Source organism: Apteryx mantelli, chromosome 5 (genome assembly GCF_036417845.1).
Source record: "Apteryx mantelli isolate bAptMan1 chromosome 5, bAptMan1.hap1, whole genome shotgun sequence".
Lineage (NCBI taxonomy): Eukaryota > Metazoa > Chordata > Aves > Apterygiformes > Apterygidae > Apteryx > Apteryx mantelli.
Genome location: NC_089982.1, coordinates 34,713,380 through 34,740,619, shown reverse-complemented (window position 1 = coordinate 34,740,619; position 27,240 = coordinate 34,713,380). Strand labels below are relative to the sequence as shown.

The 27,240-nt window shown below is 36.7% G+C and overlaps 2 protein-coding genes across 6 annotated transcripts in view; one reads left to right on the top strand and one right to left on the bottom strand.

Moving 5' to 3' along the window:
• Window positions 1-1,549: 1,549 nt before the first annotated feature.
• ABCE1 (ATP binding cassette subfamily E member 1) lies at window positions 1,550-18,163 on the bottom strand. Of its 2 annotated transcripts, none has more exons than XM_067297781.1 (18): window positions 18,040-18,163; window positions 12,539-12,711; window positions 12,135-12,220; window positions 11,523-11,620; window positions 11,006-11,123; window positions 8,826-8,963; window positions 8,609-8,678; window positions 7,746-7,842; window positions 6,741-6,830; window positions 6,043-6,164; window positions 5,130-5,351; window positions 4,619-4,678; window positions 4,476-4,534; window positions 4,191-4,301; window positions 3,956-4,098; window positions 3,739-3,861; window positions 2,548-2,659; window positions 1,550-2,308 (listed from the first exon to the last, which is right to left on the bottom strand). In XM_067297781.1, exons 2-18 carry the CDS (start codon window positions 12,639-12,641, stop codon window positions 2,261-2,263), a joined length of 1,800 nt encoding a protein of 599 aa, XP_067153882.1. In that variant the 5' UTR covers window positions 12,642-12,711; window positions 18,040-18,163; the 3' UTR covers window positions 1,550-2,260. The 2 variants fall into 2 exon arrangements, with proteins under 2 accessions (XP_067153882.1, XP_067153883.1); XM_067297782.1 differs by lacking the exon at window positions 18,040-18,163 and adding an exon at window positions 14,096-14,112.
• A 97-nt stretch (window positions 18,164-18,260) lies between these two features.
• ANAPC10 (anaphase promoting complex subunit 10) overlaps window positions 18,261-27,240 on the top strand; it is a 45,264-nt gene continuing 36,284 nt past the window's right edge. Inside the window, exons 1-3 of one of the 4 annotated variants that reach the window (XM_013951916.2) lie at window positions 18,261-18,826; window positions 25,259-25,375; window positions 26,831-26,921. In XM_013951916.2, the coding sequence (XP_013807370.1) occupies window positions 25,261-25,375; window positions 26,831-26,921 (206 nt within the window). In that variant the 5' untranslated portion in view covers window positions 18,261-18,826; window positions 25,259-25,260. Of the gene's footprint in view, window positions 18,827-18,914; window positions 19,013-25,258; window positions 25,376-26,830; window positions 26,922-27,240 lie in introns of those variants that run through there. The other 3 variants (XM_013951917.2, XM_013951914.2, XM_013951915.2) reach the window with 3 other exon arrangements.

The following is a 27,240-nucleotide window of genomic DNA, read 5'->3' as shown; positions in this document are numbered from 1 at the left end:
AAAGTTATTTTCAGATGTCTACAAAACTTGTATTTGTTCAACTTTTTGCTTAGGAACACTCAAAAATATACTTTTTCCTCCTGCTCTCTCAAGGACCTTACTTTAAAAAGCTAGCTTGTTAGAATCAATTTTTGTATAAAGCTACTTCCTTTCATTTTTTGTCTGCGTTAAGGAATCAAAACTTTAGGCAATATTACTTCTTGCATCTTCATCTCTCTACAACTCCATCTTCCCCTGGAGAGATGGTGTGTTCCAGCAATTATGAAGAGGGCATGAGACAACCATGATTCATCTGCTAGCAAGTCTGGATAGAAGGATGACTTTAGCCTCAACTTCCCTTCCTAAAGAACTGGTTACCTTTTATAAAACAAAACTCTGATGCTGAAGGTACTGCACGTTTTCCTAGAAATGGTATGTTTTGTAAGATGTTTAACCTACTAAATGATGCATCATTTTAATGTGCTTCTCAAAAACTGAGCTGATCTTAACCATACCTCTACTTTGTGATTAAGACCTCAACAGCAGTTCCCTCAGTCAAATAAGCGATGTTCTGCAGGAAGCTCCTCCTCCAACACGTCAGCTAAACCATGTTACAGCATGTGGCTTCTACTCTTTCCTAACTTCCATTGCTTGCTCTTGACTGTGGTTCCGTGTTGCAACTAGTCAGCTGCTGCTGATGCAGTCAGTGATCCCTCGCAGTCTGTCCTTTCAGCTTAAGGGAGTCTTGAATCTACCTGGCTGTCACGTGGCCTCTGTCCAATGAGGCATTACTCCCCCTCTCAGAAGAGTAGGGGCTGATCTTCCAAATAGCAACCTGAGAGATGTCAGTACTAGAACTCTACTAGCAGCTGTTGCAGAAGCAGCAAGTCTTGGTAGGAGCAATTGTCACTTTGACATGTTACAAGGCAGCATTACTGCTTTAAAATGAACTCTATACAGTAATAATATGGTTTAAGGAAGCTCCATGTATTTTCATAGGGCCAGTATCTAACCTTAAAGTAATAGTTATCTGCAAAGTGAAAAACGTGTTTTATTCTGCTCAGATAAACAGTACAACAGAAAGGGATCTTTTCCCTCCTTTGAAACATCTGGTTCAGTTCTGTAAGCACCCATAGGGGATTATTAAAACCCTTACATGCAAAAGTATGCTTTGCTCTATACTATCTAAATTGAAACCTTATTCTGTTTTAGCTTCTGAGGGAATCCCTAAATCTCAGATATACCCTATACCCACAGATCAGCTGCTGTACTGTCTTTACTCCTTGACAAAGCTCTGTATAGATTATCAATTTATTACAAGCTTATTTATTACAAGAACACATAAAGTAAGTGTTCTCTTCAGCTATCTATGAACTTAATACAGTATAGGAGGAGGGTTTTGTTGACAAGTTGTCAGTATTTGTGAAACATGATTTTATTACTCAAAAACCTACTTCCTATACTATAGGGCTTTTTCAGCAAGCAATTAGAAAACAAAGTCAACCATTAGCCTTTCTTCACTATCCTTTGCTATGCAGATTCAACACATTTTGGTCACAGAAAATTGAAAGGATTTTAATATTTTCTTTTTATTCAACTGATTATTCTGCTGTGACTACATCTGAGAAGATGTAAAGGGACAGAGGACTGAGGTGTAAATTTCTGTATTATGTAGTTTGTACTCCATCTGTGTATGCCTTGCTAACATGAGAAAATGTGTATATGGCAACATCATAAAAATATACATGCATACATACACATTGAATTAGTAATTCAATAATTCTTGCACTGTAGCACAGAAGAGCACTTCCATTTATTTATGAAACCCTCATCCAGAGAGATTCAGCTTTTTTAAAATAAGATTAGTTTTTGTGTCTTGATATTCTTTGCAAGCCTTCATCTTACACAGGAAACAGCTTCAAAGATTTTTTTTTTTTAAATTAGGAAGTCCAGTCACCACTTGGTACATGAGTAGAATGTATTGAATTGAAAACCTGCCTTAAATTTTGAAAAATCTGGAGACACTTTTGCACAATTTTAGGGTTGTCTATTTTGAATTATTACAATGAAAACATGGCTGTGTTACCATATATAGGAAGTGGCAGTTTTACTCAGCCTAGAATTTACACTGCTACTGGCCTGCAGTGTTACACGCAGCAAGAGAGTTTAAGCTCCAAAAGATGAAGTGTTCTAAAACCTGATTGAGTCTTTTAACCCATGACTGTTCAAACTTCAATTTGCATTTGTATATGCCAGTTACAAAGATGTTCAGATTTAATATTTAGTCATCCAAGAAAAAGTAGTTTCCACTCTTCTTTTGTTCCACATCCTTGGGAAGAGAAAAAAAAGTCAGTGTTATTAAAAGTCTTTGGCAGACTAAACATAGAAAGCTGACATGAAAGGCACTTATCTCACTTCCTTTCTACCTTCCTTATAATTCTTACTACTCTCTTCACATGTTTTTCTCCAGCACAGTAAGGCCAGCAAGTCAGTTTTCAGTTTGTTCCTTACTTTCAAACCTGGGCTTATTAAACAGTCACAGTTTCTGCACTGTTACTTCCCTCTTACCTTGATTGAATTGAGTTTGTTTATTCTTGGTCGGTAATTGTTGGGGTCTCTTCTAAAAGTGATTTCAAGCTGAGATAAAAACTTATTCATTCCAGCCAAAAGAGTTTGAGGACTGTTAAAGAGAAGAGAACTTTAGAAATGGTACAAGTATTTTTCTGCTAAATTTTCAGAAGTTTTATACTTCTAACTACAGGTACATCTGCAGAGCTAGGCAGCTTTTATCTCCGTCCTGAGCTCAATCAGATCTGGTAACACAAATGCGGTCTGTATTTGACATAGTGGGATGTGCTACATGTTCAGTCAAATAATGTCTCAGACAAGAAGCCATAACTGTTACTATCATCTTTCAGCAGTATCTGAGCATGACACTACTAGTCTTCAGACTGCTTCCTTTGCATTCTCTTTACTTTATATAAACAACACTTGCGTGCACAGCCACACAATTATTTACATTAAAAGTCTGAGCTGCACCATTAGTGAGGTATAGCAACAATCATAATATACTGAAGCAGTTAATCATTATCACTTAAAAAAACCCAAATGAACTAGTACATACAAAAAATTCATGTGTTTGCTTTATCTGGCTAATATTAAATACTTAGTAATTACACTGGTTTAAGAAACTGATTTCTGTTAAACTGCTCCTTGAAAAGTCTCCATAATTTACATGAAATTATTTACAGAAACAAAAGTCAGAAGGGACAGCTTTTGCAGTGTTAAGATTATGGCCTATGTACATTCTATGTTGCTTGCACTTCACACAGGACCTGCATATGTGCAAGAAATACCCTTAGTTAACCCCTTTCTTTTAACACATTTGGAAATTATTTTCCTAAGCACACTGTTAGCTCTTTTTCATTCCTCTCAAGCAATGCCTCTTGTTTTTCTTTGACTGCAATTTAATTGCTACGCAGTTGCTTTAGACTGTTTATGCCAGGAGACAGCCCACCTTTTGAGGTCTTAGATGGAGAATGCAGCTATGCCCCTAACTCTGTGCCTAGGCAGCCCTGAAGTGCACATTAGCCCAATTTCCTCTCCCTTGCTTCAAAACAAAATCCAGGGCCTCAGGACATGCTTAATTCAGTTTAAATGCAGCTTAAGTTTAGATAGGCAAGGATGTTTCTGATTGATAAACAATTTATTTCTATGATATCCTCTTATATCTTGTTTACTAATTGAAACAAGTCTTACCTGTTTGCAAGTGTGTTCTTGGAAGGAATACCATCAAAAACAATCACACGATCAGCAAGATAAGTAGCCATGATAAAGTCATGTTCTACCACAAAAGCTGTTTTTTTAGCATGGAGAATGAAACTGAAATAGAAATAAAATTGAGAGATAGCTGAATATAAATTTATTGCAAAACTACTGAAAGTTTCAGGCAGTTCTCCCATCATGTATATATTACCGTTTAATGACTCTAGCAGCCATCAGACGCTGTTCAGAGTCCAAATATGCCGAAGGTTCATCAATTAGGTAAACATCTGCAGGCTTACCGAGACAAAGAGCTAACGCAACACGCTGTAACTCACCACCAGACAACGTTTGAACCTATTAAAGGATAAAGAGTAAGCCATATTTAATTAGGATACAGGTAGAGAATTAAAGAAAAAGGGTAAAATGTTATCTCAGGCAATTAATACCTCTTGGTCAATGATGTTTTCTATCTGAAGAGGCTTCATTACATCAGTTACAAACTGGGGGTGCGTATAGGCATCTCTGATTTTCTCATGCAGTAGTTGACGGACACTTCCCTATTCAAAGAAAAATGTTACCACTTAGTTTTATGCAGTGTACCACAAGAAAACAGGAAGAATAGAATTAAAACAGCTTTTTGTTCACAGCATAAAGAAATTCTACCTGTGTATTAAGAACATGCTTTTTGTTGCTCACACAATACTTAAGTAATAAATAAGACTTAAACGTACTGTAGATTTAGGACTGATCTTCTGTGGCTTGTAGCTGACATTTAGAACTGGGACCTCACCTATAAGAAGATAAAATTCATTATGAAAACAAGAACCTTCCAATATCTTCAAAATAAGTTTCAAACTGAGGTATTAAACACTACCTCCTTCATCAGGTGTAAGTCTTCCTGCAAGCATTCGGATAAATGTAGTTTTGCCAGTTCCTACAAAAATGTAAGTTATGCGTTACTTTAGACTTAGATCTCTGGCATTTAAGTCACTGACAAAACAAAATAAATACTTAGAATATATTTATAAGTTAGACTACTTTGATGATTCCTATATTCACTTCAAGCACATAGCACTTGGCTATTACTTGCTTTTTCAAGTGGAAGAGACATTTAAAGCTACAATAGTCTAGACTTGCTGCTAGCTCACCAGGTCAATTGCCATATTGCCAATCTCAGTTCTTAAGATGGGATAACAGAAAAATACAGTGACATCATTAACATTCAATAACTTCAAGCTCCTACTAATTAGAGAGTGAGTTTATGGCATTGATATCTTCACTAGGAAACAAGCAGCTCAACCCTACTTAAAATCAGTAATTTAGAAGCCTGGCTCCCAGACTGAAAAGGAGCTTTAGGAGCAGTTTACAACAAGAATTCCACTTACCGTTTTCACCTAACATCACCATGATTTCAGAATCGGTGAATTCTCCAGCCACTATGGATAGTTCAAATTCTCCCATCTTTTTTTTCATTCCTGGATATTTGTACATACACATCTTCTTAACCTCTTCTTCATTAGCTGTCTCAGCCACTTTAAAAACCAAAGAAGCATCTCGAAACCTGAGATTTTCTGTTGGAACATAGCCATCTAAGAATATGTTTATGCCTATGAAGGGAGAAAAAAAAAAAAAGATGTTTTTTAAAAAAGACTACGTAAACAAAACCAAGACATGGATGAATTTTGATTCTTGGCTAAAAATTCCCAGCAGATAAGGAGAATGCTAGGTTTTAAATGGCATGTGAAAATAGGCAACAAAACCTCTTATTTGAAAGCATGGAAACAATACAAATTAAGTGAAGAATAATTTTCTAAAATTACAAAAAAAGCTATAGAAGCTTAGCCTGAAAGCCTGTAATTAGTACAATGTGTAGAGTTTTAAAGGAACTACTGCTGTTGGACCCACTCTCACAAAAAAAAATTTATTACTAAGTCTCAATACAAGTGTCATCAATTCAGTTGAACACTACATATGTACTATGCAACCATCTCCTGCCCTTTCTTTACTACTGATAAGGTCTTTTGTGCAACTCCACTGTTTACAAAATACTTGCAAGTATCAAAATCACATCCACAGCATTAGACAAAGGGTATTTTAGTTAAGGTTTTTGGACTGAGTTACACACTTAGAATCACGGAAAACAGAAATTCTGCAAAAAAACATTTTTTCAATTAACTACTGAAATATAACATGACAGGAAGAACACATGTTCACATAATAGACAACTACTATTTCAGCACCCTTTTTTCTTTCATAGGACTTTTTTGTAGGGTTAAAAGAAAATATTGCAACAATTACCTTCTCTTACACTGAAAGGCATAGTAACAACACCGTAAGCACTTGGCACACCGTACAGGCAGCAGATAAAGTCAGACAGATAATCCAGCACACTTAGATCATGCTCTACGACAATAATGTACCTGAAAAATAGAGCCACAAAGATATTTTTATAGTTCATTAGAAAACATTTTTTTCATACTATAGTCTTGCATACTTTAAAGCTATCACCATGATTCTCATTTTAATATGCATTCTTAGCTTTTCACTAAATAAGGACAGAGTTCAAACCTCTGATAAAGAAAAAAAACCTTGTGCAATAAGCAAACATTTTGAACGAAAGTTAAAAATTCATCCTCAATATAAACTGACAATTTCTGTATGTACAGTAAGTGAAAGGAGCTTGACTGGCTGGAGTGAAAAAATACATTTTAAGAAAATGTTTGTGAGAAAGAGATAGAAGAGCAATATTAGGGTGAAAAATAACCACCTATATTTTCATGTTTTTACTATGAAGTTTTCCCCAATACTGAATTAGGAACTAATTTCCAAAATGCAAAGCAATAGAATACTATTGGCATAGGATATTTTAAATATCTATTAATGTACCATACGAAGAAGTTAGTTAGCATTTGCAGGGCACAGACTAGATTTTTGTTCGGTCTGTAAACCATCACCTATTATTACAGTCTAGCAAAACAGATGAAGTTGATGTTTACCTGTCAGGGTTTATTAGGGATCGAATAGTAATGGCAGCCTTCAAGCGCTGCTTAACATCTAGGTAGCTAGAAGGTTCGTCAAACATGAAGCTAGCCCCAAAAGAAAGAAGAAGGTTTCAGTGAATGCAAGCTTTAGTTGATTAACATATTCAAATCTATAGTACCTTAAATACTAATCTTTCAAACATTAAGTACACAGAAATAAAAATTTATAAACATTTATAGAGAGGGAGGGGAGTGAGAGAGGGAGGGGAGTGAGAGAGAAATATGTACTGACACCTGCCTTGAACATCTGGTAACTATAACATGAAATTGTTAAACAGTCCGAGTTAAGTATTTCCTTGCCAAAAACTCTAACAAAGTTATCAAATTTTAGAGAAGTCAGCAATCAGTTAGGAATCCCATACACTCAGTTCTAATTCAGCTTAAATTTAACATGAACAGAAAAGTGCAAAAATACCAATTTTAGGACACTGGAATAAGTACCTCTTCCCCCCCCCCCCCCCCCCAAAAAAAAAAAGTCGTCAGAAAACCATCAGTCTTCTGATCTGGCTTTCTTGCTCCCTAGGCCAGGAGTCAGGAAACAGCATAGATGGGACAGTAATTTCCTGGCTGCAAGATAAGAAAAGAGGGACGCAACAAGTTCCCAAAGGTGGGAAAGGGTCTCCTTTCCGTCCTTTTCTTATTCAGAGAGAAAAAGTGTACACTGCCAAACAGGATATATTTACGTGGGATTAGGGAAAGGTTATGAAGTTGTGATGCTGTAACTTTAACACAGGCCTCTGAAATTAGCCATTTCTAGCCAAATTAATTAAAGTACCAGGAGAAAAGATTATATATGGAAGAAATCTGAATCTCAGCTGCTGAGTTGGTAAATCAAAAAACATCCAAAAAACCCAACTATTTCAAACAAAAAGTATTATTTCAAATGGGTTATCTAATATAAATCAGACAATACTCTGAGACAATTAAAAGCAATATGTAATAGAAGTAAATAAAACATACATATCAGCCTTCTGAATGCACACAACTGCACAAGCAAATCTCTGAAGTTCTCCTCCCGAAAGGTCCTCAACATTTCTTTCTTTCAGATGGGTTAAATCTGGGGAAAAAAAAAAGTTTAGATATTTGTTATACCCAACTGATAAAACAGTTATGTTTATTATCTATAGAAACATGTATAATCACACGAGATATCCTATTCAGAGAAACAGAATAGAAAAATGTACCAGACCACACTCTTGGTGGCAGGATGCACCTCTACTTTTACCAAAACGAACCCTGTTTTTAATTTAGCAACACCTACATTAGCACCTGAATTTATTAACATTTGACTCGAAACACTTTAAAAATGCACTGGGGCTGAAGTATACAGATTTTCTTCTTAATAATTACATTCTTCTCAAAAATCAGTATTAATTCCCTTATAATCATATATACATACATATACACAATTTAAAGCCATTTGAAAAAAAGACTTTTCATACTCGGATATTTTCTACACACAATGGTTCTAACAACAGAAGATGCTAAGATTTTGCCAGAACTGTAAATGAGCAAGAACAGCAGATTGTAACTGGAATTTTTCCAGATTTAAAAATAAGCACTTCCTATCGTGTAACAAGGACTGCCCTCATTTCTATTCCTATTAACTAACTTGTATCAATTAATTTCACTAGAAGTTATTTTTGGCATTGGTTCAGATATGCCTACAGTAAGTCTTAGGCTATACACCAAAGCATCTTTACTTTTTTTTTTTTTTAAATTTGGTTTAATTTAAACCTACCATTATATTAGTGGCAAACTATTTTTTCAGTAACGATGAATTTCTCAAATCCCTTCAAGTCTGATCTAACAAAACTACTTACCGAGCTGCTGACAAACAACAGTTTGTGTCTTAGTTTCATCCTTTCTATCCAAAATCGACCCCACTGTTCCCTGCATGATAAATGGAAAAAAAAATTAATATTTCAGATAGTAGTGTATTTTTTCACACTAAATTATACTTCTAAATAAAATCCTTAAATACATGAGAAGTACTACAGGAGAAGCTCCCAGCTTTCTATTAGCTATAAAGTTTCTTACCTTTGCAGCTTTAGGTATCTGGTCCACATATTGAGGTTTAATTATGGCTTTCAGGTCATCTTCCAGGATCTTGGTGAAATAATTTTGTAATTCAGATCCTCGAAAATAAGTCAAAATTTCTTGCCAGTCAGGTGGATCCTGTGGCAAAATTAGAGTCTATGTTTACTTATGCTATTTTAAGTACATCAAAAATGTTTAATTTTAAAATTCCAATCAACACAAATACATTATGCTTGCAAGTTGAAAGAAGCCTGGATAAAAGCTTTTTACTAATTTGCTATGTTGCCTCTGCAATAGTTTCCATTAAGAAATTTTAATTGCAAAATGAGGGCAGGAGCTCTAACTTTTTTCAGCTGCGCTGTTACTAGCTCTTTCAAGAAAAAGCATCTTTGCACCTAGACAGCCAAAACTGTTTCCTTAGAATAAAGTTAAGAGACTGTAAGGGTGAAACTACTTCACAGGAGAAAACACTGGTATAGATTAGTGTAACTGAACTTATTGACAAACTGGAACTTGCATGGCATTAGCTCTCCAATCCAGCTAATTTAGGGGAAAAGGGTTGGATTGATAAAGTTAGCTTGCACAAAAGATGCATTAAAAACTGGTCTCCCTCTCTGCTTCCAGCAAACATTTCCAAGGAAGCAAAGAAAAAATGAAAAGAAAAGAACTGTTCAGAGCAATCATCCAGGGAAAACACACTTCTATAGCGTCATTTTATGCAGCATTCTACTTTGTATGGTGCTAAATTATTATGATGGTAAATAGGACAGAAACAACAGAGTGACATAGCTGTATTTCCAAACCACGCAACTACAGAGAGAAAATGCTTCATAAGTTTTAGAGCAGAAGCAACATGGAAGACTGAATTCATACCACGTATTTCTGTGGTCATAATGATTTGGCTCTTCACACGAAAGTCTGATTTTGGAAGCATGGTAATTCAATTAAGTACATTCAAAGAGTCAAAAGTTTTGCTACTTCTGCAATACTACCACCTGAAACAAGAAGGCCACAAAATAATGTAAACCACACTTAAATGATAATGGAAAATTAGTTGGAAAATGATTACTTTTCTGCAGCTTTAAGTGGCAGGCATGAAATACATTATTCATTAAAATATCACTCTTTCAGATAAAGAACAAGTGAAAAAAGTTTGAGCATACTTGTTCCTACAAATTGTTCTTCTTGGAAAAGAAGAAAAATGAGTAACAGAACTCAATTGTCACTATTGATTTGAAAGTGAAAAAGGTGATAACTGAGAATACTATCTGATAAAAAGAATCACAATAGTTTACGTATATATATATAGAGAGAGAGCACGTGTGCGCACGAGCGAGTGCTCTTTCTCTTTTCTCTAATAATATTCACTGCTTGGACCACAGTAGTAGGTAAACAAACCTCTGTAAATATTTTGCCTTCTGGCTGCACAATTTGACTTAGCACAAACGTATAGGAAAATGGCTTCTGGTTTCCCATGCAGACCAGCAGATAACAAATTATGATATGTCTAACTCTCAAAAAATACTATCAAAACTTATAAATATTTAGTCCATATTACACAACATGAAGAAACTAAGGACCTTCAAAACAGTATGAGAGTGTACAGTGGGATATATCTTCACCAACAACGTCTTACGATAATCAGATATTTTATATGAGATCACTTTTCAAAAGAATCAAAGAAAAGAAAGCCTAAGTAATAACAGGGGTAACAGGGTAAGTACTCATATACACTAGATTTGTTCAGAGAAAAACAAAGTTAAACTTGGAAGCAACTCAATAACTCAAGCTATCTAAATTCCTTGATGTAAGTATGGAAGTTGTGTGAAAAAAACAAAACTGAGTATTCTTTTAAAGACCACTATAAGAAAATCCACCTATGACTTAAAGATAAAAACACGCTTCTGATACTCATCTTCAACAAGTTACAATAATGATTTAGTTTGTAAACCTTATCTTTCTTGAACGATATATGAAGTTTCCAAAAAATCTTTTCATAAACATCCCTTTCTTACTGTTCTTGGGTTGAGCAGGCCACTGACGGTTAAGAGGTAAACCACCGTCCTTGCAAATTCTACCAAATTCACAGACATGAAAATTCAAAGTGAAAGAATATCATAAAATATTAACAAAACTACAACTACCCACAATGCCAACTCTATTTTACTGCTGATACGTACATCATATTTTCCAAGATTTGGCTTCTGTTTTCCTGCTAGAATTTTCAAGGCAGTTGATTTTCCAATACCATTGGTTCCGACCAATCCCAGTACTTCACCTGGACGAGGGATAGGCAACCTGTACACAACATTGATAATTTGGATAACATTAATTTAATGCCATCAGACATCAACATTTGGTGGCAAAGTAAATGTTATGACCCATTTTCAAACATGTTGATGTTTCACTTTATTTTTATTAATCTGCCAATACAGTCTTCAAATTAAATCAATATTCCTAAAAACTAGAAGACCATAAGCAAGATTTAAGAGCCACCTGTTTAACAGGATTTCTGTGAAGTGACCACTAAAATTCCATTTAATTACAATGCTTTTTAATAACAGAAACACAGTAATCAACATTCAGAAAGGGAATTACTGAGATGTTAACCAAAAACACTGTGATGTGAGCTTCTAGTTCAAATGACCAAAAACTTGGAATTTATGTGTTTTTTATATTAATTTGGAAAAAAAATACCTGTGAAGTTTGAAGGCATTAGCACAATATCTATGTGTTGTTTCTTTCTCCAGGTTGCTAGGTAAGTTAACGATTGACAGGGCTCCAAAAGGACATTTCTATAATAGAAGTAAGATTACATATTACTAGTGCACACAAACAATTTATTAACAAAATTATCTTATGTTCCATACTGCACCTAGCTGTGCAGTGCAGGATATCTGAATTAAATACTTTTAAAAGAAAATTACTCATAAGAAAAATAACTTCACCTTGTTTACATAGTCAGCTTTCTCCAAAACAGTTCTATACCATATTTTCCAAATTAAATAGTTGGCAATTTAGAGAGTCAGTCTATGATATGAATGAGGTACACAACATATATGCTATTGCTCTAGTACAACAATGTCTTTCTAATGCTGTCTCCATTGCCACAAAAATAAATAACCTCCTCCCCAACCAAACAGCTCAGTAACGTGATACAGTACTTTGCTTTATACAAACAATAACTGTTAACAAGGTCTGATTACTCAGGAAAACAAAACTGCTTTATGAAGTTGCAGTACTCATTAGTAAAGATAACAGCATAATGAAGAAATTTTATCATTTTAAATAAAGCCGCCTAACTTTTACCTTGATGCAAATACCACAACCAATACAAAGTGTTTCTGAGATCCATGCTATTTTGCTCTGTGATGTGACTTCTATGCAAAGTTTTCCTAGTGAAAAAGAATAAAATTAACTCAAGAAAGTTTCTGATTAATCAGATTTCTTATTGGTACTATTGAATTCCACAAAGAAACGTGCATTAAATTACTTCACTAAAGCCTCTGATCATCTAAAGACCTGGCATTACTGCTATAAATAGTTCAAGCTTGCAGTGATACTCAACTTATAAAAGCTTTATAAAAGAAAGTAAGACCCATAACGTTATAAAAAAAAAAAAAGAGGAAAAAACTTCTGCTATCTCTTTCTAGTAGGATATTATTTAAAATTTCTCCAATTATTTAAATATTTTCTTGAATTACTTCTCTTACCCATTCGAACCACAGGACAACTCTTTTTGCATTCTTGACGGCATTTCTTTGGCTTACACTTGTCATGGTTAACAATAGCAATTCTTGTTAGTTTGTCTGCCATAACGCACAGCTTAGGTTTAAACACGTACACCAGTCAGATTATGAGGAAGAGGAATTGGAGACCTCCAGATCTTAAAAACAAAACAAAACAAAAAAAAACAGAGAACATCATGATTACTGGCAACACAGAGAAGGCCATACCTATCTAAAGTTACTACTGGCAAAGTTCAGAGCTGTAAGATCTAATCCAGCCTTCAAAGTGAAAATTTGTATTTGCATACAAAAAAAAAAATCCAGTCAGTGGGAACAACAGACATACCATGGAAACATTTGATAGTCATGAGCTTCATCTGTATTTGAACAACTATGCTTAAATTCTGCGTTTCCCAGTACAGTATCAGTGACTATAATAGATTACAATAAAAATAAACAAGGTGTTTTCTAAAAAGACTATTTTTAGAAGAGAATGCTCTTGAATTATTAGATGATTGAATATTCCTGAAATTACAAATAAAAGCATTTGAGCAACTGAAATCATGACTTGCATTCCTCTACACAACTGCCTGTTGCCTTGCTTAGACATCTATAATGCAGTTACAAGCATTGCATTGCACCGGGAAGGTATGAAGTCACCAACTGTAGCAGGGGGAAGGAAGGAGAGCAAATACTTTTAGTTTTAAGTCTTGAACAGATAAAGTCCATTCCCCTTTTACTTAAAGTGCACTGATACTTTTTTGATCGTAAATATATTCACATAGAGTACTGAAAATAATAGTAATGATTTTATCTTCATAAGAGCAATTGACCCTTAAGGACCATGCCCTCCACTCACTCCTAGTCCAGAATAGAGAAAACAGCTGAATTATGAGGCTATCAGAAGTTTACAAGATTTTACTTTGGGACAGTTGACAACCAGATTTTTATTTTTTTTTTTTTATGTCTAAAGAAAGACCACCAACATGTACAAACCATCTCCCGTTTCAGTTTAACACCACTAAAGAAAATGATGGCAGTCATACAGATGACGCCAATTCAAAATTATTTCAATTCAATGCAATATGTGTCAGTAGTTCAAAGACATAACTAGTCAAGGAGTCTTGAAATACTCCAAGTTTCCACAGAATCTGCACATGGTCTTTCTTCCAAGAAAAGGATTCCAACAGTTCTTCTTAAAGTCTTTTCTACTGGACACACAGCTCATCTCTGCCCCAACAAACTAAAGCATTCTGCAGTGCTTTAGGGACTATTTACTACATAGGCCTATTGTATGAAGAAAGGTTGTGACTTTCAGTCTCCTGAAAGCAGCAAGAATGTATGAAAGAAGAAGATATATGGCACATATTTATTTGATTAAACACTATCCATCCCTAAATCCACTTGTGAACTACAGTTGAAAGGAATCCTACAGATAATGTGTTATGAAATTAAAAAAGAAACTGGCATATATCTAATAGGAAGCAAAGATCAGAAATGAAGATGTTATTGAACCTTTAAATCCATTATTTCCATACTTACCAATATTTTAAGCTTCCTTTTAAAAGTGGTAGCCTTACTTCCTTTTTCAATGTCCAACATATTTTTAATGTCTAAAGATATTCTTTATCAGATATAAATGAATGCAATTATTAGTCATGCCTTCAACTCTTATCATGATAGTCTCTACTTTTAATAGTTGAAAATTTTTTGTTCTTTAAATTTTTAACTTTTCCTAACAGCTTACATCATATTAAAAATAGTCTTAATAAAGGAGCTGATGTTTTTAAATATACGATTATTTTTAAATACCTTTAAAAATATTTTATTACAGTTCTATTTGATCATAACAGACTGACAAAGTATGTCTGTACATTGTGACTGCATCCATAGAACAGGCCACGGAGCGAGAAACGGACTGATTCCATAGCGCAGTGGCTGGTACATTCATTAAGGATATGGGATAATGGGCTTACGATTCTCGCTTCAATACATTTTTAACAGAAGAAAATAAGAAACAAAGTCTTACTCTTAAAACTGTAAGGAGGTCTGAGTCAGGTAATCTTCTAAAAGACTGGAACACTGGATGTTGTGAGTTTTTCAAGAAAGACAAAGAATGATTGGGAACATATCTCACTTTTATGAAAAAGTCCTCTAGTCTGTAGTGCACAGGGTATTAGGAGGTGGATCGCCCACTTGCTCTTTGGTTTTCCACAGCATGCCTAACCTGGGTCAGCCCTAGCACCAGCAAAGCTTGCATGTATGGCTGAGGACACTGAGCAGCCAGACCATACTGGTCTATCTCCTGGGCAGGGCTTTTCCTGCTAGTCATCTTAGCTCTTCATTAGCATGAAGGCTGTTTTCTAGGAGTCACAAAAGCAAGTTCTAGTAGACAGACTTGCCACATTTCAGGAGCTTACCTCCTCTACACAACCTCCCAAACCTGTGCTGGAAATTAGTACCTAAGCAGTACAGATAGCAGACCAAGACATAAACTCAGTCCTCAGCCATCCCACCTTCCAGTCTGGTATCTTAGCTTAAAGCACTGAAGGAGGAGAATTGGGTGGGCTGCTCTAAAAGACAAAGTCAAGCACGGCTTCAATCAATTAGTCTTTGCCACCTATTTCAGTGAGCTTTCTAACCAGTCTTGGTGAGAAAAACAGACCAAAGTTTACACTTTTACCTGTTGCTGAATCAGACCTTTGTTAGTAAGTAATACAGCAGCTTACAATTTTTTTTACTTTGTGTATGGAAAAATTTACTTAACTTATATAGGAAAATGCTTAACTATGGCAAAGAGTTTGGAAGGGTCCACAAGCTGCAGATGTTAAGTATGCTAAACATTTTTAAAGTACTTTGTAGAGAGGGGAAAATAGAAGAAAAGAAGGAAATAAAAGTATTGAAGCAGTATAGAGACATTCACTCACACCTCCTTGTTCCCATCTGTACAACGGAAGTGCCAGTTTATCAAAAACTCTCTGGGGGTCTTAAGCTGTTTTCAGAAGAAAATATTTTGTGACTTCTATCGCTTCTGCAATAGCATTATTTCCAGAGCTGTCCTAATGTCTAGGATAGTAACTGCCTACAAGAAATGCAACCCCCTCCCCAAAACAAAAAATCCAAAACACATTTAAAATTTCTGCATTTCTACAGCTTCAAGCAAATTAAAAAACACTGTCCAAAACCAGACTGAGCTCAAGCTACATATTTATATATAATTATTTCAGTGTCATTTAACACATTGAATACGACTGTTTGATTTCACAGTGCAGACAGTAGAACTCTCAAAGCACTGAATATAGGTCAGCAACATATACAATATGTATATGCTACAATATAGTATACCAGTAATTGTTAGGTAGAGTCAGCAGTTTAAGGACAGGAGGAACTGGTATTCAGAAGTGTTTAAATTCAGTACCATATTTCTGTTTTCCAAACCAAGAAGAACAGAATGGAAAACAAAGTGCCACTATATTAACGTATTATTCTGTAATTAGTAACAAATTAATTTATATTAATGAATTCTGATAGAAAGACAACAGAAAATCCTCCCAGAACGATGGAGTGGTGACACAGGAAAAAGAATGTGAGGGAGAACAACAACTGCTAGCAAAATAAAGCATGCAAGCAGGCTGCCACAAAAGGCAGCAGTTATCTACAATCTGTGGAAGAAATTTAAAGTACTTGCACTAGGAAACACTCATATTTATTTCTTCTTTCCCAGACATTAAGAGTTACATACAAGTACAATGCAATTTACTGAATCAAGTCAATTATGACAGAGGACAACTTGTAGCAGCACTGAATTACTATTCAGAACCAAACAGGCAAACATTAATAATAACAATGAAGACTGAAGCATAACCAGAGACAAGACAATTCAATTAAAAGTTGTAAAGGAGAGATATGTGTTCAGAACTGAGCCATACTTTAGTTACTTTGAAGAAAGAGCAGTGAAAATTTTAATAAATTGCACCTCATTAGATCTAAATGATAAATAGTGGAAAAAGAGTGAGGATGAACAGTATTTGCACTTTCCTCTGAAAATCATTAGCCTCAAGAATCATCCCCCCATCCATCTTTAAAAGAACTATATCCAGTTACGCCACAACAAGAACAAGAAAGTTACAAATTAGATACCCCAAGAAAATTTAAATAAAAAACATGAAAATACATTTTCTTGCTATTACATAAGGGAGTACATTTATAAATGCCAGAGCAGAAATAACAGTAAATGTTAAAAGTACAAACAGGAATCTACTGAGAGTTAAGAACTAGTCTACCAGAGCTGGTCTACTAGCTTTGACATTTGGAGACAAAGATAATGTTGTACAAAGAGAAGTTTAAAACAGCCCCAAATCTCTTAATCGTTACTGTATTTATCCCAATATATTGCTTATACAGCACAACATTAATATAAAAAGAAAAACAATGTTAACAGGAAAACAATATGGTCAACTATGCTGATGCAGCACAATGAGTGGGTATGTTTAGCTGGTGTTGAATAGTGTTAATTAATTATCACTCAGTCCTTAGTATTTCCTTTTAACATGAAGTGAAACACATAAGAACAAGCCCATAAATTAGCAAAATCTTCTATCCCATGAAAGTTATATGAGTATTAAAGGATCACTTCTTTAGGACAACAGTTTAGAAAAACATAGTACAGAATCTTAAATTTGAACTTGAAAACTGTCACAGAAACTTGCAGGTGAAGCGACTAAGTGCATTCCAAAGAGGAAGCACTGCCAAGGTTCTACAGAAAATCCCTTTCTGTATTTTTATGTATTTTGGAAAAAACAGCCTTACCTATTTCACCCATGTGAAACCTGCAAGAAATCTTGATCTCTTCACCACACAAGCACACACATGGATTTTAATTTTATGAAAATATGGCAGAATGTGTCTTTTTCCTCCACCAGAGAAATTCCTCAAGTTCAGGGAAGAAAAATACTGATTTTTCCCTTCCAAGATGCCTGGCCATGACAACACGTTAAGCCTGCACAGGGATCTCTACATGCAAGCAATTCCTATGGCTAATCTCAGAGGCACAGAGATTTTTTTTCCTTTTGTTTTCACTGGGCTGCTGCATAGCAAAGGATGGCCAACAACAAAAAAAATAAGGTTGCTAGGAAAAACTGATCGACCCCATGTAATTTCGCCAGGAAACGTGAACTCCACATAGGAGCAACTCCAGCTGGAGAGAGTAAGACCTCCCACCCGACAGGGACAGATGCTTCTGCCCCCGGGGAAGGCACCGGGCCGCACAGGGAATTTGGGGCTACGCGGAAAAGCCCCGTCTGGCCGCTACCGGGGGCTCACGACGAGCCGCGGCTGCGGCGGGCGCCGCTGCCCGCTCAGGGCCGGGCCCGCCCCGCCGGCAGCACGCGAAGCCGCAGGCCGGGCCCCCGCTGCTCCCCGGCCCCTTCGCCTCCCCTCCTCCCTTCCGCGTGAGGCCGCTGCCGCTCCCTCCGGAGGCCGCTTACCGGGAGGGGGAGGGGGCGCCGCCGCCGCTCCCCGGCCGGGCTCCAGCGGGGAACCGCGTCGCGTCCTCCGCGGGCCGGCGCGCAACGTGCTCCCGCCGCCACCCGGCCAAGATGGCCGCCGCCCCCGCAGGGCGGGGTCTGGGCCGCGCACCATAGAGAGAAACGGGAAGGGCGGGCGGCTCACCATAGAGAAAAAGCGCACGTTGAAAGAGAGAGCGGCGCCTCCGGGCACAGGGAAGGGCGGGGCTGGCGTCAGAAGAGCGGCAGGGACGCGGCGGCTGGAGACGTCATCTCCGAATGACGCCCCGCCGCAGAGGGGGCGGGGCCGCGTTGCGTGAGAGGTGTGTCGGCCGCCGCGGCTCGCCGCCCCGCTTCCGCGGGTGCTGCGGTTCGCTCCCGTCCTCAGTTTGCGGGGACGGGGACCCTTCCCTCGCGCCACGCTGTACGGCGCTTCTGGTACACGCAGGCACCTGCGGGCGCGCCTCGCCTCCCGCCCCGTTCTTTTAAACCCAGCTCGCGCAGCGGTCTGCGCGTGCGCGGCCGCGCGGCAGTTGAACGGTCAGCGCCAACCTGGGAGCTGCTGTCGGTTTTAAAAGTGCGCGAGCGCGGCTCGAGCCCCCGCGGCGGGCGAGGGGCGAGCGCCTCGGGCGAGCTGCGGGCCCTCACGGCGACCACGGTCTCCGCCTGCCCTTTGCCGCCGCTGAAGGGGCCCGTGTGGCGCCGGCCCTCTTGTCCCTTCGCCGCTCCCCCCGCCCCCTGCTTTGGCCGCAGCAGCACCGAGGATCAGGTAGGTACGCCGCTTCGCGCCGTGCTGGCGGCGCAGGGGAGGCTTCGCCGAGTAGCTGCTGGTCTCATCGCTGCCCTGAGGCAGCCCCGGCTGGGGCGGGTGCGGCCCCCGTGTCTCGTCTCCAGGTGTCACAGCAGCCGCTGAAGCTGTAGCGGTGCCTGGACACAACGTCCGCTTTCTCATGCGGTATGCTTGCTCGGTTTTTAGAGCGTTTAGCGACTAGGGGTAGGGGTTTACTTATAAGTAGCTACTTGCTTTGTATTTCTTGTCTAGTGCATGTGTGTTTGCTTATGCATTTAAATTAAGAAACCCCCACCTCCCCAAAATTGGGAGAGAGGAAATATAATCTGGTGGTTAAGCACAATCGATGTTTTGAGTCGGTACTGTTGCTTAATTTCCAGTACTATAAATATTTCGGGAGACTGGGGAACACAACCGTAGTGGAGTAACTAAAAATTAATTACAGTTAAAGCCATAATTCAGAAAAAAATTCCTATATAGAAGTTGCAGGGCTACCAAAGAGGCCTGAGTGAAAGCGGCTTCAATTTTCAAAGATGGTTTTATCCTCTGGTTGCTGTATTTTTTTAAAGACTGCTTTTAACCTTTCTTAAAGAAGTGCTTGTATCCTTACTAGAATTTTTTTAGAAATCTAAGCTTGTTTTAAAATGCATCTTTTATGCATCTAATTAGATTGATTAGGGATATGAATATCTTTAAAAATATTATTTATGTCTTGTGCTATAATGTGTAATTGCTCTAATTATTTTTAGTAAAATATATGAGTGTGACATCAACTACACAAGAGACTTGAGCCATTTTCACTCTGTTATGCTCAAAGCAATATAGTGAAGGTAGAATAAGAATAGTAAGTATTCAAAAATGTATTGAGAGAATAACCTGAGGAATGAAATGTGTGAGAGAGGTGGCTGTTACTGAAATAGCTTACTACAGAACATTTAATAGGTTTGTTTTTCATTTGAATGAAAAATAGGAAACATAGTAAGATGGTACTTTCTGGATGTATCTTTAGATCTTTAAAGGCCCTAAAATCGATAAGGGGCCACACAAAGAAAATGAGTGCAGGAAAAAGTGCGTGGGGGATAAAATGAATACAATTAAGTAGTACCAGTATGAAAGTCAGAAAAGCTAAGGTATGAAAATTCTTTCCTGTTAGGAAGGATAAGGAAAACTGCTTTATAAATTGTGGGTGTTGCAAAAAGGCTGAAGGAGTCCATGCCTTCTTTGTTCAGTCTTGATGAAAAAGTTGTCGTCAGATACTTGCTAAAACTGTATATAATGAGACAATGGGAATGCAGGTAAGAATCAAAAAAGAGCTAGTTGGATAAGAGAGAAATTAAAGTTGGCAAGAGCTGATAAAATTCACTATAGAAAATATAGGGAATTAGCTGAAGTATTTTCTGAATTGTTGGAGATTATCTTAAGAATCTGTGCAATTCAAGCCTCTGAAGCCTGGAGAAGTTCATACATAGCCTTTGTTTTCTAAAGAGTGAGAACAGAAAATATGAGAAATTATGGATCAGCGAGCCTAACTTTGATCCTCTGAAAGATTCTGGGGAGGTGGGGGAATAGAATTTTTTTTTTTTAGCAAATAGAAGACAATTAAAAAAACAAGCAAAAAGAAGCCTGTCTAGCTTTGGTTTATTAAGAACATTCTGGATCAACTTTTTTTTTTTTTTTGACAGCCAATGTAGTTAATGAAGAAGCAATACAAGTGGTGTGTCTTGACTTTCATAGGGTTTCTGCCATTGTCTTGGTTGACATTGTTAAAAACAAGCTGCTGAAATGTGGTCTAAGACTTTTTTTTTTGAGATGTGTACAGCTGCTTGAAAAACTGCATCTCTAAAGCTGACTTGTAATTAATTCACTGTTAAACAGGGATGTCATGAAGCATCCTCCCAGAGAGTTCTGTTTTGAATGTATTTTTATTCAGTTTTCTTCAATGGTATACACAAAATGTGTATGTTGTCAAAGTTCAGAGGATTGCAAACACTGTACAGAACAGGGTCAGAATTCAAAATGATCTTAAAAAGTTGGAGAGGTGATTTGAAATCAGTGAAATTCAGTTCAGTAGATACAAGAATTGAGAGCTAAACAAAGGCAGGAAAAATCAAAGGTAAAATTAGTGGAAAGGGTATTACTGAACAGCAAACAGTCCCCAAAAAGCACCTGAGGACTAAAGTGCATAAATATTAGTAATTTTATGTTGTTTCATATAGACAAGCTTTACTCTGGCGTATGTTAATGTGTGTGATTATATACAAGACTAGGCAGGTAAATTTTGTTGAATAAGGGCCTTTATTAAAGTGGTATGTCTTGTTTTTAATCCTAGTATGTAGCTCTAGATTCTGCAAGAATATTAGGTTCATAAAACTTCGCTTGTGAGGGAAACTTGAAAGGATTAGATACTCTTAATCTAGAAAAGAAGTAACAGAGCAAATCAGGTGGGGGTCCTCAGATACATAGGTTACTACATAAAGGTTAGTTAATAACTAGTCTTCCACTTACCTATAGAACACAGGAAGAAATCATGTTTCTCTTTAGAGGATAATATTTGGGTTGGATATTAGCTGAAGCTGGCTATCCACAAAGGTGGTTAATCTCTTTTGTCAGAGAGAGAAATGGCTGGACAGACATCTCTTGGGGGCAGTCTCATCTCTAAGGTCCTTACAGGTGTACATTTTAACAATTCAGCACGTACAAACTTGGTGGGATCAGAAATTTTAATTAGAGAAAACTGCTTTGTAATCTGGAAAAGTTTCCCTGCTCCTGGATTTTGAATGGAGCTTTAGCAGAAAAGGACCAAGATGTGTGTCACTTTCTTCTCTTCAATGTAATGCAAAAGAATATGTGTGTGATCAGTGAAGGTTTTGCTTTCAGATATGCACCTTTTAAGTATCTTCCTTTGGTGTACTGAGAATGACTTGTCTAGCTTGGATTGTGAAAAGCAGCTGTGTTGAACCATTTAAATTGCATTTCACTCTGTTTATAAACCTTACTTTTGTTAAAACTTCTTTCATGAATGCTATTTCACAGAGGTGTCCTCTGGAAAAGAGCAAGCACGTGCTCTTTTTTGGAAGGAAACGGGAAGATGCTGAGGGATAGAGAGATCAAGGGTGGGGGGAGGGGGGAAGCTCAGCCCTCTTCTTGCCTTAATCAAAAGATGGGTGTATAGTGCATTAGAAAGTGGCACAATGGAAGTGTGACATCAATCCTGTCATTAAAACATAAAAATATTCATGTTATCATTAAGGAAACATCAAGTCTAATAATAGTTTTTTGGAAAAACTGGTTTGGAAAATTGGAGATGTTTCCAGCCAGTGCTTTTATAGAGGCAGTGTCTCTTTCCATTTTGCAGCATATCTCAAAGACAGGGAGAAAAGCTTCTAGACAGATTACTTACCTTTTTCACAGCCTGAGGTGTGTGTGGAGGGGTGGTGGTGCTGCTGATTCTCATTCCATTATCTTTTCAGTCTAAGAAAATTGGTTAAATTTTTTGTTTGGTGACTTAAAGCAGATGCAAATGTGGTTACTAAGTATTAGCATCTTGTCCAAAATGAAGAGCTTGTACTTCTGCTAGTAAAATGCCAAAATGTGTTACTGGAGTGTGTGGGCCTGTTGCTGTTCTGTTTTCACTGTACTTTTATCATCCTGCTAGCTTTGTAAATTGCTGATGTATTAGGAAGCTTCAGCAAAGCTGTCCAGGACACATTGTTGCTTGCTAATCTGGTTAACCAGAAGTTCAGTCATGGAAAAACTGACGTGATTAGTTCAAATCATTAGTTCAAACACTGATTTTCAGTCTTTCATATTTCTAATGCATGATTTATGGCAGGCTTATTTGCCCGCAGTGGTTGGGAGTTGAAATCTGGATCTTTAGTAGCTTTGCCTGTTAAAAGGAAACAAGCTCAGGCTGTGAAAATGGGAAGCTTAGATCGTGCTTCTCACCGTGTATTTCAGGCCCACAAAATGTATGCCTCAAAAGTGTATGGACCAGTGCAATACGTAAAGTATAAATCTTGGCAGTGTTAAGTTGTTTTGGACTACTTCATGTGCCTTGAAGCTTATAAGAAATCTCAACATCATGGTCTTTAGAGAGTCTGAATACTTTAAAATTTCAGTAATCTTTTTTTAAGCATGAGTAATCAGCTTTCTGAAATAATCCAAGTGAATAATGTAATTTCTGTGGTTTACCTTATTTTAATACTTTTGTATACCTCTTATGTCTTAAGGTTGTTTTTTCATTAATCTGACAATAGCTATTTGTAGGAACAAAGATGTGACTGAGACTTGGAGTTTGTTTCTGATTCAAGAGAAATAAAGGAATTGGAAGACTTACTGGTGGTGATATTTAAGAGAGTTTGTATTGGACTGATAATTTAGCTTTAATCTGCAAGATTAAATTTTCTATGTGTATTTTTAGAGGTGGGAAGAACAGGAATGCTGGTTTCTGTATAAAAATGAGAATTAAAATAAGTGCAGCTCAGCCTCTCAGTTGGCTCATTATCACAAAAGCAACAAAATAATTAGTGCAGACTCTGGATAGTAGCTGATTTAAGCTTAAAAATTCATGAGTTTAGGAAAATAGTCTTCCCCTAGTGAATATATTTTGGTTATTAGGATAAGAAATGGCTGTGTTTTCAGGTAGCTGTGAACTACAAGCATTTTGTATTTTTTTTTTGAGAGGTTTAAATTCTCAGAAGATCAAAATACTTGATCAACATTGTATTTTATTGAAGTTGCTATCAACAGATTTAAACTTGTACTAATTTTCAACTAGAGTAAGTTTAAAAACTTTTTATTTCATTTTGCTATATAATCCATTCTATGTATTTAACATGCTTATGGTATAACCAATGTAATGGAGAACAGCTACATTTAAAAGGGGCTATCGTAAATACCTGCTAGAGCTTTAAAAACAAATAATACAATATTTAAGTATGGTGGCTAGCGAAGATTAATATGCTAGTGTTTAGTATAGGAATGCCTAACTTAATTGTTATGTTTTTAATGTTGTTTGATTTTGAACACTTTTTTTTGTGGGAAAATGCAATGGAAGAGACTTCAAAACATCTTATTGCATGAAGTTCTTTAATTGGATATGATTAAGATTAGTATATATATGAATTAAATGAGTAAATATGTGAGATCTTTAGTAGCTGTGTGAAGTTTTACCCATTTTTCTGAGAGGCTGGTGTCTGAGCAAGGCTTTCTGTTTGTGGTCTTTTGTGATATATGCTGTTGTTGGTACTTATTTTTTACAACATAGATAATTATTTCTTCAGGTTTTTTAATGGCAGTCATGGCTGCAACCTTGTAAGTGAGTTGTAACAGAACTGGAAGTCTATCTTAACTTTGTGTTTGCAAAATGAAAAATATATATAGATTCTAAATGAGAACCAGATAGAAGATGTTTCATGCAGACAAAGATGTAAACTACAGAATTCAGATTTCCTGTGTCCTACCCAGAAGTTTTAGCTGCAGAGCTATTCTTCTGTAGAAAATCTTGGTTTCTTCTCTGACTTGTATCATTTCTGTAGTGACTGAGGTCTGTATGGATACCAGACTAGTTCTGTACCTCATTTTCTACCTATCAGGGATACTGGAAGGCCTCTTTCTGCAATTTAGCAGGGCGTAATATACTGACATGCATGTAAACACAGGATTAGAAATCAGCTAAAACTTCCCAATTCTTGAGTGCTTTATATTTTAGGCTTTTAGTGTAGTTCCTTGCATGGAGTTTGTTTCTTTGAAATCCTTTGAGGGAAAAACAGTCTTTTAAACTATTTTCTAGGTAGAAAGTGCTCTACAGTCAATGAAAAACAAGTATGGTGATAGTTTAGGCACAGAGACTGAGCGTGATTACTTGGACATTACATGTTACAGGTTAATGATTCCAGATGAAGTTGTGAAGTTAAGGAAATGGACCATGGATAAATGCATCGATAACCTATCCCTGCCAAATTAGGGACCGCATGATTTGTTTAAACTTTGGTTTTCTATGTTTAAGGAGAAGTATCTTCAGGATGACTGGCTTGCTCTAGCTTCTGTATAGGCTTCTGAACTTGCAAATGTAGGGAAAAAACAAATATGTAGCACTGGCCTTTAAATCAACAAGGGCTGTTTTGATGTTTAAAAGCAAAGAAAATGAAACCTGAAACACTAACTAATTCTGTATGTGTGAATTAGAATGATACAAGTAAAATGTGTTTTATGAATGTTCCAAGTGTGCATCAAATTCTTATGGATACAGACATTTGCATGTATGTGGAACCACATAAATGATTCGTATATAGAGAGAGGGATAGAAGTGTGAAGCCAAAGAATTAAAGCTTTTATATGAAATAATGCAACTCTCTAGTTTTCCCATCAAGCTGAAATGTATCAACTAACTTGCTTGTTCTCTTTTCTCAGAAATGACTACTCCAAACAAGACACCACCCGGTGCTGATCCAAAGCAGTTAGAGAGGACTGGTACTGTTAGAGAAATAGGCTCGCAAGCGGTTTGGTCGCTTTCATCCTGTAAGCCAGGTGAAATCACAAAAAAATAGTAAACAGCTGAATGTAAACTTTTCTTTTTAGAAAATCAAATACAAAATTTTACCTTTTGATGAGAAGACATACTTTGTTCTTTATCTTTGACTCATGGAATAATAATTCCAAAGTGTGGCATTAAAACTACTTTGGTGTAAACTGTATTGGGGGCTACTAGAAATAATTTTGGCCTAGTCTGTATTTGATGCAGTTTGAAAGTGTAATTGTATCAGAAAATCCAAGGCTGAAGAAATATATTAACAAAACAGAACTTCTGGTTTTAAACTAAATTGTTTTTACCTGCACAGTGAACAAACTAAACCATGTGAGCAGAAACGCTACTAGCACTGCATAATTGTTTCTATACTTTGGCATTTTTCCCAGATATCTCTAATTTTGAGTGAGAAAAACAATTCATGCAGCTAGCCAATATAAATGCTCTGTCCAAACTTTAAGTACAGACTTAGTCATTATAATGTGGCTTCCTAAATTCTTGCAAGTAAAATGAAGCATTGTTAATGGTACAGAGGCACAGTTAATAATAGCTTGCACCTGCTCAAAATATATGAAAATGTGTATTCTGTTCATTGGAGGTGATTTCAGAAATACCTGACAGGAATTGATCTGATATCTTGCTGCAGTCCAGGAACAGCAATCACTTTAGGTCATGATATTGTACTTGGGCTGAATATCTTTGATTTGATATCCTGGTATCTCTTATTGGGAGAAAAATACCTTATTGGTTAGTCACTTCAAACAGAGTGAAGATAACTTTTTACTGCAGATTGAGCTTCAACTGCTAAATGAAAATTGCAGCTAGTGTGGGCAATCAGTAAAAGAATGTGATTAATAGAAGGGATTGATAGAGTAGGAAAAACAAAGATTTGGAGTTACTTCTTTAAATGTGATAACATTAGATTTTAGTAATACTGTCATTGAGGTGTCTATTTTTGGCATCTCTTCATTGCTTGTTCTAGCTATTAATTGGTTCAAAAAAGTTAAAACATAAGAATCTAATTGAATAGCAAATACTATATTTGGCTGAAATTTTGTAATAAAGGAACAGTCTTTGTTATTGACTTTCCTTTAGTTTAGTAATGTGATTATAGACTAGGTGTAAAAGCCTAACCATTAAGTATTGTTCTTGCAGTTATTACAAATTACTTCTTACTGCTTGTAACCCCAGGATGTGCTGAGTGATTTCAAATCCTACAGACCTCAATAGGAGATAAGGATGTAAAGATATTCTAGTACTGAGCTTTTATTGTCAGAGTCCCCTGTTCCAGTTTTGTTGCAAAAACACAGCACAACTTGGGTATTTAGAAGTATTTCCTTGCTTGTTATAACTTAGGATACATATTTTTGGTTTGTAACAGCTCTAAAAAAGTTGTCTGTGATGTCTATGTCACAGAAACAGGATACTGAGGATCATAACCTTTTCTTTTTTCTTAGGATTTGGAGTGGATCAGTTACGAGATGATAATCTAGAAACCTATTGGCAGTCAGATGGATCACAGCCTCATTTGGTGAACATTCAATTTAGGTATTAAAATTGCTCGGTATGAGTTAGGGCTTTTTGTATAACTTCATATTGATCACTATTTGCAGAGATAGGAAGTTTGGAAGTGCAAGGACTTCTGGATTAATCCTGTGTTACCCAGCTGGCAAGAAGCCAGTTAGATGGTGTTTATAAAAATGATTAAATGATTTCTCTGTGTGTGGTTGTTGGTTGTGTGTGTGGTGGTGTGGTTTTTTTTTTTTTTTTTTAATATGATGTTATGGCTGCTAAATGCCTAAATAAGCAATGAAAAGGAATGTAGTAGACTGCTTGTAACAGTTTCCTATTTACTGATATTAGGTTA